The 10,953-nt window shown below is 40.3% G+C and overlaps 1 protein-coding gene across 1 annotated transcript; it reads left to right on the top strand.

Annotated features, from left to right (window-relative positions):
• The first annotated feature begins 6,094 nt into the window (after nucleotides 1-6,094).
• Nucleotides 6,095-7,708, top strand: LOC104596676 (chlorophyllase-1-like). The gene is made up of 2 exons (XM_019197626.2): nucleotides 6,095-6,776; nucleotides 6,886-7,708. Exons 1-2 carry the CDS (start codon nucleotides 6,528-6,530, stop codon nucleotides 7,546-7,548), a joined length of 912 nt encoding a protein of 303 aa, XP_019053171.1. The 5' UTR covers nucleotides 6,095-6,527; the 3' UTR covers nucleotides 7,549-7,708.
• The last annotated feature ends 3,245 nt before the right edge of the window (nucleotides 7,709-10,953 follow it).

Raw genomic sequence — 10,953 nt, 5'->3', positions numbered from 1 at the left:
TATTTTTTTAGTATTATATTTCTTTCGTTTTGTTTGTTTTTAATTTTCAAATAAAACAATTGTTCGTTTACTTTTTTTATTTTTTATTGCCACATAATCTTTCTTGTTAGAATTTACTTTGGTAGTTGTTAATTAATTTTTTATTTTCTCTTTGCAATAATTATTTGTTGCTTTATTTGGTTTCCCTTTAATTAGTTATTTAATTGAATAATTAATTTTTAAATAGGAAATTGTTCAAATTTTTTATTTTGAGTTTAAATTTCAAATCTGAATTTAAATTTTAATTTTAATTCAAATCTGAATTTGAATTTCAAATTTCAAAATTTAAATTTCTAATTTCTAATTTCAAAAAAATTAAATAAAAAAATAAAAAAAATATATATATATATATAATAAAAATAAAAATAAAATAAAACTAAAAAAATTTTAATTAATATTTTAAAAAATTTTGCTGAATTAGTTGTGAATGTATTAGGTTTTTTTTTTATTATTTTAATTATTCCTTTTGCTGAATTAGTTTTATTTTATTATTTTATGTTAAATTGTTGAATTGCATATTAGAGATAATTGTTCATGCATTGTAATTAGTTGCATTTATTTTGTTTATTGTATTTTTTCGGTAATCCATTTAAGGGCAATCCAACTTAAATAAGATAAGGTGGGGATTTCATCACCCTTCCTTGGCCCAAAAATCACCACCCTTCATGTGCGGTTCACGCTAAACCCTAATTTAAATTTTGGATACCAAGATCCTTTAGGGTGCCTCACATTTGGTTCAAATGTGTGCTGAATTTTAGGGAAGCTTGTAATTACTGGCGATTTTCTAACCGACCCGACCTGGTCGGTTTACCTAGAAATGAAACTGAAACCGATCTAGTACTAAGTAAAACCGACCTGGTCCGTTTGAATCGGGTTGGGTCGGTTTGGATCTGTTTTGTGAATGATTCTCTCGATATGAACGGTAAAGGATTCAAGTCTAAGAAAGCAAAGGTTGGATGCTTGAAAATTAAAAACGATTTGATGGGTTAAAACTAATATTTTATATATCAAAAATTTTATATTTAATATGTATATTTCTGAAATAAAGCTGAAATATGTATATATATATATAGTAAAACTGAAATATATCAAATATATATAATATCTGAAATATATTATATATATAATATATATCTAAGTCGGTTTGGGCCGGTTCGGTTTCGGTTTTCACACATGAAAACTGAAACCAAACCAAACCATCGGTTTATGTTTTTTTGTAACCCGAAACCGACTGGTGTAGAAGAAAAACCGGCCAACTTGGGTTGGATCGGACCGGGTTGGTCGGTTTGGTCAGTTTGGGTCTTGTTTTGAATAGCCCTAGGTGTCTAAGGAAAGAGGTTAAATAGCTATGCCTAAGCGGGTTTTGTGGTTACTTAATTAGGTCCTTGCGAGAGTAAAGGGAGCCTCCCACATCCTCACCTCTTACCTGGCTAACCAAAGGAAGTGGTGTAATTCCAAGTGACCCTAAGAGGATTCACATTCATTGAACCACTAGTTTAGGAAACCCTAGGTCAGCCTATAGGTCATTTGTGTGAATTGCTTGCATTTTTTTTAAATATAAAAATTCAAATTTGAATTTAAATTTCAGGAATTTAAATTTCAAAATCTGAATTTGAATTTAAATTTCAAGTTTCAAAAAAAAAGAGAAAATATAAAATATAAAAACATAAAATAAAATAAGAAAAATATCAAATTTGAGTTTAAATTGTAGAATTTAAATTTCAAAATCTAAATTTGAAATTAAAATTCAAAATTTAAATTTTAAATTTCAAAAAAGAAGAAAAAGGGTGGTTAAAACAAAATAAGATAAAATGAATTCAATGGTCGGAGTTTGTGGAACGGGAAACTACTTCCAACCTGAGTCACGGATAGATTGGAACCATGTGTCTCATCAACTGAATAGGATTAATGGGATAGCCCAAATACTTGATCAAGTCCTTGCATTTCGTCAACAAAGTGGCCTATACCCAACCTTGTCATCCTATCCAACATGTTCCGTCTATGCAAGACCGGCCCATCATGTTAACTAGTGTCTTGCGGCGGGCCCATGTCAACCAGCCATTCCAGACCAAGTACATGCAGCCAACAGATTTTTCCAACCCAATGCTAACCCGTTCTTTCGCCCATATAACCCTGGGTGGGAAAACCAACCCAACTTCACTTATAGGGCCCAAGTCCAAGAAACCACCCTACCAGATATACACTCTCAGTGGTCTGAAGCCCAGACTCACTATGAGTATAATGATAACCCTGGGACTCAACCGGCTCAACCATGTCAAACCTACACACAGTCCCAGTAGTACCACCTATCTAACTCCATGGCCCAACAGTTTTAGAGGCCACAAGTGTAGAGTCAATTCCAGCATATGTACCCTAGGAATCAACCGGTTCAACCGTATCAGGCTTACCCACAATCTCCTCAAACCTGTACAGTAGATGATCAATTCTTGCAACTTTAATAGATTATCCTAAATCAACAGCAGTCCATTGCCAAATTAGAAATCCAAATAGGATAACTAGTTGAAGCCAATGCGAGGAGAGAAGTAGGGCAATTACCGAGTCAACCGGTTGCAAATCCTAGAAATCAGCCACTGGGTTTTCCTCCACAACAAATTCCCCCACCTCATAAGAACCCTCAGTTCGAAAATGCCAAACCTGTTACAACCTTAAGGAATGGGAGGATTTTAGAAGACCTGTATGAGAAAAAGAAAGTCAAAGAAGAAGAAAAGGAGCAAGAAGACCCTAAGTTGCGGGGGGGGAGGGGAAAAGGAGGAAAGGAAACTTTAGAAGAAGAGCCCATAGTGAACCAACCTGTAGTCCCCTTTCCAATATAACTCACAGTCGGGCCATTGCGAAAGAAGAAAGAGATGCACAACGAGGAGATCAAGGAATTATTCAAACAAGTCCATATTAACATCCCTCTCCTCGACGCGATCCAACAAGTCACGCCCTACACCAAGTTTCTAAAAGAGCTGTGCACTCAAAAGAGGGAGCCACGATCAGCCCCATAAAAAGTGATGCTCTTGGTAGATATTAGTGTGGTCCTCCTGAACCAACTTCCTCGAAAAATGAAAGACCCGGGTGCTCCTCTCATAAGATATGTCATCTATGGAATCACCTTCGGTTGGGCCCTATTGGATCTTGGGGCCATTGTAAATCTGCTTCCGTTCATCATCTATGAAAGGTTCAGGATCTGTGAGTTAAAACCTACACCTATAATTCTGCAACTCGTTGATCGATCAGTAAAAACTCCTTGAGGTATTATCGAGGACGTCATTGTTAAGATAGAGGACTGTTATTTTACAGTAGATTTTGTTGCCATAGACAAAACACCAACTGAGAAACTGAACCATAACCTGATAATCTTAGGACGACCGTTTCTAGCAACGGTCAATGCAAACATCAAATGTAAATCGGGAGAAATGGACATTTCATTTGGGGAGCAGAAAGTCCAGTTAAATGTTTTTAGTGCCTCTAAGTATCCAAACCTAGGGGAAGATGAGTGCAATGTGGATATAGTGGACAATCTTTTGGATGACTTGTCTACCCCTTGGTTAGCCCAGTCTGAGCCCTGTTTGTATGAAGAAGAAAGTGAGTCTGAGAGTTTGGATGGAAGAAGTGAATGGATGTGTCTGGCTGAAGACATTAAACTTAGCGTTGGTTGGGAGGCAACCCAACGTAGTTTTTAGTGTTTCTGCTGTTAGGATTTGAGTTTTTTTCTCTTTTTTTTTTTTTTTTTTTGATTCAAGACTAGGTGGCGGACCTTGAACCCCTTAGGAAAATCCTATTGATTGTTCCCTTTGGCCCAAGTCCTTTTTGCATCAGCCTAGTCATGCTATTGGGGATAATGACACTTAAGTTGGGGGTGAGGAAAGAGAGGAAAAAAATGAAATTTTGAAAAAAAAAAAGAGAAGCTAAACCTTTAAATATGTAGAATTAAAATTTCATTAGAAAATTTAAAATTTATTTCCATTAAAAGAGATTCCCAAATAGAAAAAGTTGAGGAAACTGATAAAAGAATATTCAAGTTTGTAGAAATTGGTAGCAAGTGATAGGAGTAAAAATTGGTCTTATTTGAATATTGTTGAAACCGTTTAGAAATTGGAAAATAGTTTGCCCCTGCCAAGATAAGAAGAGAAAGATGGAGAAATTAGACAAAAATTCTTCAAATTGTTAGAAACAATGGACTGCCTTGAACAATGTTGCAACAAAAAAAAGGTCAATGGACACCCTAGACTTAGTAACCGGGTCTCTTCACCTAAATCAAGTGTCGAGATTCACATCAAATGGAAAAGGGAATGCCAAAGACACTTACTTAAGACTTAGTAACTGGGTCTCTTCACCTAAGGCAAGTGTCGAGATTCACGTAAAATGGTGGAAGGTAACAATAAAAATAAGTGTGCATATCAAGTTCAGGGGTAGAAATCCACTATCAAAAATTATAAGAAGAATACCCACTTGATTTCAAAAATAAATCTCCGCTTATCAAGACAGTCTGCAAAAATCAATCTCAGCTTATCAAGATATTTGGCTAATTTTGTGAGAGATGATCTTGCAATGGGAATGATCTCTTTACTCAGTGTAATTTTAAGGCTGCATTTCTAAGGGACTAGCAATTGTTAAATTGGGGGGTGTGATAACTCTATAGTTTGATGCCTTAAGGGCATCATTTTAGGGGTATTTTACGCCTTAGAATAATCAAAATGTCCATTTTCCCAGTTAAATTCAATATTGTGACCTCTGAGGGTCTCTGTGCAAATCTTGTGAAAAACTGGGGAAGTTTCATGGCTGAAATGCAGTTTTTGGGAATCTGGTGTGAAGTCTAGTTGAGAGAGGGGGTGTTTTTGTGAAAAACTAAGAACAGGAGGCATCTCTTATCTGCTAAACCCAGAATGACGCCCCTCCTACTGTATTAGCATTCTCCCCTCTCATTAGCAAACCCTAGGGCACCTTCAAGCTCATTCTTTTCATCCTTAGTAAACCCTAGCCGCCCCTAGCTGCTCAATCTCCACCTTCCATCCCTTCTAATCTCCACCATTCATTTTAGGGCACTGTCTTTTTAGCTTTTTAACCCTAGGGCGCCACCAAACTTCTAATCCTCACCATTCAGCCCCTAGTCATTAGATCTCAGCCCTCTATTCCATTTTCTATCTCAGCCATCCACTCTAGGGCGCCACCCACTCCTTTTAATCTCCACCTTTTAACCCTAGGCACCTTAATCTCCATCCTCCATTTCTGAGTTCCTAAATCTCAGCCCTACATAATATTGGACGCCCTCTCCTTCTCTTTTCTGCCTTAGGATCAACCATAACCATCCTAACCCATAATTAGAAACTTTAGGGTGCCCATATCTTTGCTAAAACCCAACTGCCACCCCCCTCTTTCTCTTTAATCCCAGTTGTATCCATCTTTCTCTATAAAAATGACCCAAGGGCTCCTGAGAAAGGGTTGGATTCTGCCCCTAGGTAAAACAAAAGGTTGATCTTGAGAAGTTCAAGGGTAGAGGAAGAGGAGGATGCCCAGGCAAGAAGAGGGGTTCCTGTTTGTAGTTCGCCTAAGCCACTACTGCCACCTTTGGATTCGGATCCCAACCATTAGTCTTAGATTTAATTTTTGTTCTTTCATTTCCAGTTCTGTTTTTTCCTTTTTGCAATTTACTTTCATTTAGTTTGATTTTTGTTTTCTTTTCTGCAGATCTGGAATTCGACCAGATAAGATGGAAGGCCTAACTCGAGAAGTTTGAGGGTCAAAGGAGAGCTCTAGAGACTGTTACCTCTGATCGGATTATAGACTTTTTATTTCGATCCTTTTATTTATTTATTTATTTTTCTGCACTTTTCACTTCCAACACTATTGGAATTTTATTTTAATGAATTTTAGTTTAATTAATTAAATTCTATGTTTTTGCAACTCTCTAATATGTTTTCTTTCCCATATTTAAGTAAATAACAATTTTTCCCTTGCTTCCTTGTGGATACGACCCGTTCTCACCATTTACTGCATTTGTAATTGTTTGAGAATCGGAAAAAAAATTATAAATATTAAAACTAGTGTTCCGAAGTGATTAATGACATGTTTCCGGACACACCAGTGCTGTAGAAGAAAGGAATTGTTTTTCCCAAAAATTTGGATATACATCATGGACCTTGTTTATGCCACCATTATTTTATTTTTTCCATTTCTATGCTTTGCACCCGGAGTTAGGTTTTCCATCATTATCGATACTTGTCTTGTATGGTGGGCGTTGGATCACCATATATCGAAGACATGGTTGTCAATCTCCTTTCAATCAACATTTTTTTTCTGGGCAATTTATCTCTCGTTCACTCAATAAAAGCCATAAAGAAGGTCCCCACTTTGTATTTGCACCGTGGACCTTAATTTCCAACATTCAAAACGTTTAAAGTGCTGAAGTTTCACTTATAAATTTCGGGCATCTCAGATCTGATCACATACAGACATACAGTACTCTGCTCAGAGAGAGAGAGATGGCACTTTTGGAGGTAAATCTTCCTACTGCTGCTGCTACTACTACAGGGGTATTCGAAACAGGAAAATTCAGTGTAGGAGTAAAAGATACTGTTTGCTCTCCAAAGCCATTAAGAATCGTCTCACCAACAGAAAGCGGCAAGTACCCGGTTCTCCTCTTTCTTCATGGCACTGCATTGTCCAATGTCTTCTACACCCAGCTCCTAACACACATAGCTTCCCATGGCTTTATATGCGTGGCCCCACAGGTTTGGTTCCTTTTCTCATCTCTTTCTTCCGTTTAGACCTGTGAATTACTAGCTATTACATGCCTTATATAGTGATGGATAATATGGGCGGGAGCATTTGGATTTTCAGTTACCATTTGGTGAGGAGATTTGTTGTGCAGCTCTGGTGACAAACTGGTTCTCTGAAGGCCTAAAATCTGTGATCCCGGGGGAAGCCCAGCCAAACCTTCAAAAGCTTGCCTTAGTCGGCCATAGTAGAGGTGGCAAAGCCGCTTTTGCGCTTGCACTTGGCCTCGCTCCTACCTCACTTGCATTCTCTGTATTAATAGGACTAGACCCAGTTGCAGGAAAATGTAAAGGGTGCGAATGTCCACCAAAAATCTTAACTTACCAACCTCGCTCATTCAATCTCGGGATCCCAGTTATGGTGATAGGAACTGGACTGGGAGAGAAAAGGAAGATTAAACTGTTTTGTCCTTGTGCCCCACCTCAAGTGAGCCATCAAGAGTTCTACGACGAAAGCAAGCACCCTCGTTACCACATGGTTACAGCGGACTACGGGCATATGGACATGTTAGATGACAATTGCAAAGGTATTCTAGGCACATTATCAAGTAGTCTGTGTAAAAGTGGAGATGGTGACAAGGACCTCATGAGGAGATGCGTTGGGGGGATTATTGTGGCGTTTATGAGAGAGTATTTGGAAGTCTCCACTGGGGATCTCAAAGGTATACTTGATGCACCTGAAATTGCACCAGTGAAGCTCGATCCAGTTGAGTATGATGAAGCATAAGAATTAATAATTAAGCATGGTCATGTCAGTCTAACCCAAGATTGGTATACTGTCCATGTTGGGATATTTATATATGTACTTTCCATTTGCATTAATTAATTACAATAAGCATGTATGTTGATATGTTCTCACTTAATTTCTTCTTCTTCATGTCATTTTTGCCCCCACCCCACTGTTAATTACCTCCCTTCATGGATCTACTCTCCATCTCCAACAACAGTTGGAAGCTCTTTTAATTTGCAACTCCAAAGTGGAGCCTAAAACCTGAAAAATTGAAAGCCCATTTTACTCCTTGTCATTGGAGCACCTGACTCTTAGAGCGAGAGAGAAAGTTCAACTGTGCAAATTAAACCCTCGATCGACGGAAATCTTCACCTTAATTTGCTCCTCCTCTTAACACAAGATTGTAAGTGCAGTACGCTTAGAAATTCAGACACCCATTTAAGTAAAGAAGAGAACAAGGATAAAAGAAACACAAAGACCCAACTAGCTATAAACAAAGGAACTTCAAGCAAAACAGGTTGTTGTTCGTTCACCCTCACAAAATGTGTCCGGGATCTCCGGCCCGTCTCGTTCGGAGGTGGTTTCACGCCTGAATGTGGACTCCGCATAAGCGGGTAATGTTTATCCAATCCCACCTGAAGCAGGCAAGGTGATAACCAGCTCTTCCAATGTGGCGTTGTGATCCTGGGGAATTCAAAGGTGATAGTCCGCTTAAGGGGGAGGTCGCTCGGCAAGTCAGGCAGGTCGCTAACCGGAGTCAAGTCAGACTGGTGGAAGTAAGTCGCCTTTTACGCTGACTTGAGGTCTTGCCTAGTTGTCCATAATTTGGCCTACCAAGGTGGTGCCGAGGTCATCAATGCAGTTGTAAAGTGTCGAAAGTGCTTCTGAGGTCTGATTACATGGTGTCGAGGTGTCACTCTGCCGTTCTGCAATGCCACTTGTCGTGATATCATTGGAGGACCAAATTACCCCTCATCAATTGCGCCCACTCCCATGTCTAGCATGATCAATCCAGTGAGGGAGTAGTCTTAAGCTGAGGTGATTTGGTCTGAGTTCTGTCCTCGATTGTGGTCTGACCAATGGCTCATGATCGGGTTGGTTTGGTCGGTCCGGCCTAGGCACGAGGTAGCATATCGGAGACGCACAAATGACATGCAACCATTAGGTCGCTTAGACGTCTAAAACACATTAAATTGATTTTGCCTCGGAATACGAATTGTTGCATTCTTGTGAACCGTTGGATCCAACTAGTCTCAACTGTCCATAGTTCAATTCATCTATCTATAAATAGGACCCTTGGGGGCCCATTTCTCTCGTCCCAAACTTTAGAGTTCCGGTGCACAGTAAGATCATGGAGCTCAGCGTTGTCAAAGTTATCGATGTTGCCGATGAGGTCAGTTTATTCATCCTAAGTGAGTCATCCTAATTGAGTCCAGGGAAGTGAGGGGTTCGTCCTACTAGGCCGAGTAAGGGACCTCGGCTCAAGACCGACGAGGTTCTCCTAAGAGGGCCTCATCTTCTCGACAGCCATCTAGGGCTAAAGCATCGGACCAATTTGGTTCCAACAAGCTCTCTATCGAGAACATCTACAAGCTCGTAGCTCAATATAGGGTTCCAAATCAGTTCAGATATTCCCTTCCGCTTAGGCAACCCTTGTGGGAGCATGATGAAAATGATGTCACTGTCTTCGAGGAGGCCCTAAAAGCGGGTCTTCGATTCCCCCTTCATCCACTTATTCCCGATGTGTTGAGCTACTATAATATTACCCTAGATTAGTTTTATCCCAACTTTATTAGGACCCTGGTCAACACCATCTCCTTTTGTCACCACGTCAGCTTCCCCCCTAGATCTTAAGACCTTTGCCGGCATATGCCATATAAAGAAAAATCCTTTCAGTACTCCCGGGATGTACAATTACTACTTGTCCTACTACCCTGGGCGTACATTGTAGAATGTCTACCCCTCCAAAGTACCAGCCTGGAAGAGGAAGTATTTCTTCCTTGACCGAAGTGGCGAATGGCTGTTCTTGACAACATTGAGAGAGGGAATGAAGGACACCATGGATGAAACTCTGAGTGAGTGGATGAAGATGAGGGTGTAGGTCCTAGTGGACTGGAAATCAATGTTGAGTGAATACTTGGCCAAGGAGAAGCTGATCTAGGCCGGGCTGAGTCCTCTACGTAGGTCATCGTTTCAAGCTTGGGCATTTCCCTTCTTTTTATTCGTTACTTTCTCTCTCTCTCTTTTTTTTTTATAGTTTGATTCACTCTTAGATTTCTTGTGCAAGAAACATGTTGGGCATGCCAACTTCCAGGCTATTCAAGGTTGTGAAGAGGAAGAAGAGGAATGTTGCTCACCAAGAGGCACCTTATGTCATTGCTCCGGAAATTGCTGCACGAAGTTCTAGAGAGGCTATGCCGGTAGTTGACTTGGTCGAGGATGACCAGCTAGAAAGGACCATACTAGAGTTCAAATCCGCCCATACATCCGAGGAGCCCCTTCCACCACTCGAGATCAAGGAAACCCGGTGGTTCGAACGTCGAGGCCATTCCCAAGGAGAGACACACCATCATGGACATTTGGACCTCCTTGGTTAAGAACAAGGAGGTCGTCTTTCCTGAAGAGGTCGTGGGGCTTTGCTAATCACATTCAAGTGAGCTTGATGGAAATCTTATTATTACCTCATGGTGGTATGTTCCCAACCTTTCCATTGTATTCATTCCAATATCCATTCTAGACTTATATCCCTTTTTCTCTTTTGTAGGCGAACACTTTAGTGCATTCCGTGTTGGGGCAGGCTGAGGAAAGTTTGGCGAGGGCCCAAGTTTCTGAGGAAGAAGCGATGGAGTACAGGTCCCGAATTAAACGGGTTGTCTGTCTCATCGGCGACTTGAAGATCGAGCTCGTTAAGGAGTAGAGTCGCATTACAGACCTGATGAGGGAGGTTAAGAAGCTAATCGAGGAGCTCAGACTCAAGAACTGGAAGTTGTAGGAGAAAGAAGCTGAACTCACCAAGCAATGGTCGAAGTTTATCGATGATGTTAATGCTGTCGAGGTCGGTGCAATTAAAGAGTTCAAGACTTCGCCCAATTTCTTGAAGGAAAGGGAGTCCAGGTGTGGCGCTTTTCGTCAGGGATTCAAACTGTGCTGAATGCTAGTGGCCTCAGTGTGCCTAGAGTTCGACCTTGATAAATTAAAGACCTCGGCGTGCATTGATGAGATGATGGGTCAAGTTGATCAAGATCCCAACTTCAATGAGGAGGAACACGAGGTCGATGTGGTCGGCGGGGATGCAGACGGCGAGTCTGATGCCGGTGTGGAAGGTGCTGGTGTGGATGGTGTGGGGGCAAATGAGGAACACGAGGTCCATGTATATACATTGTATGCTGTCAGCACCCGATT

This window comes from Nelumbo nucifera, chromosome 1, assembly GCF_055504915.1.
Source record: "Nelumbo nucifera cultivar China Antique chromosome 1, China Antique-T2T, whole genome shotgun sequence".
Taxonomy (NCBI): Eukaryota; Viridiplantae; Streptophyta; class Magnoliopsida; order Proteales; family Nelumbonaceae; genus Nelumbo; species Nelumbo nucifera.
The sequence above is the reverse complement of the archived record's forward strand: the minus strand, read 5'-3'. Positions and strand labels throughout refer to the sequence as shown.

Excerpts from the sequence above, each read along its gene's own strand:
- LOC104596676 (XM_019197626.2), top strand. The coding sequence starts at position 6,528 with ATGGCACTTTTGGAGGTAAATCTTCCTACTGCTGCTGCTACTACTACA. Across the intron at positions 6,777-6,885 it reads TTATATGCGTGGCCCCACAG|TTACCATTTGGTGAGGAGAT; the intron begins GTTTGGTTCCTT and ends TTGGATTTTCAG.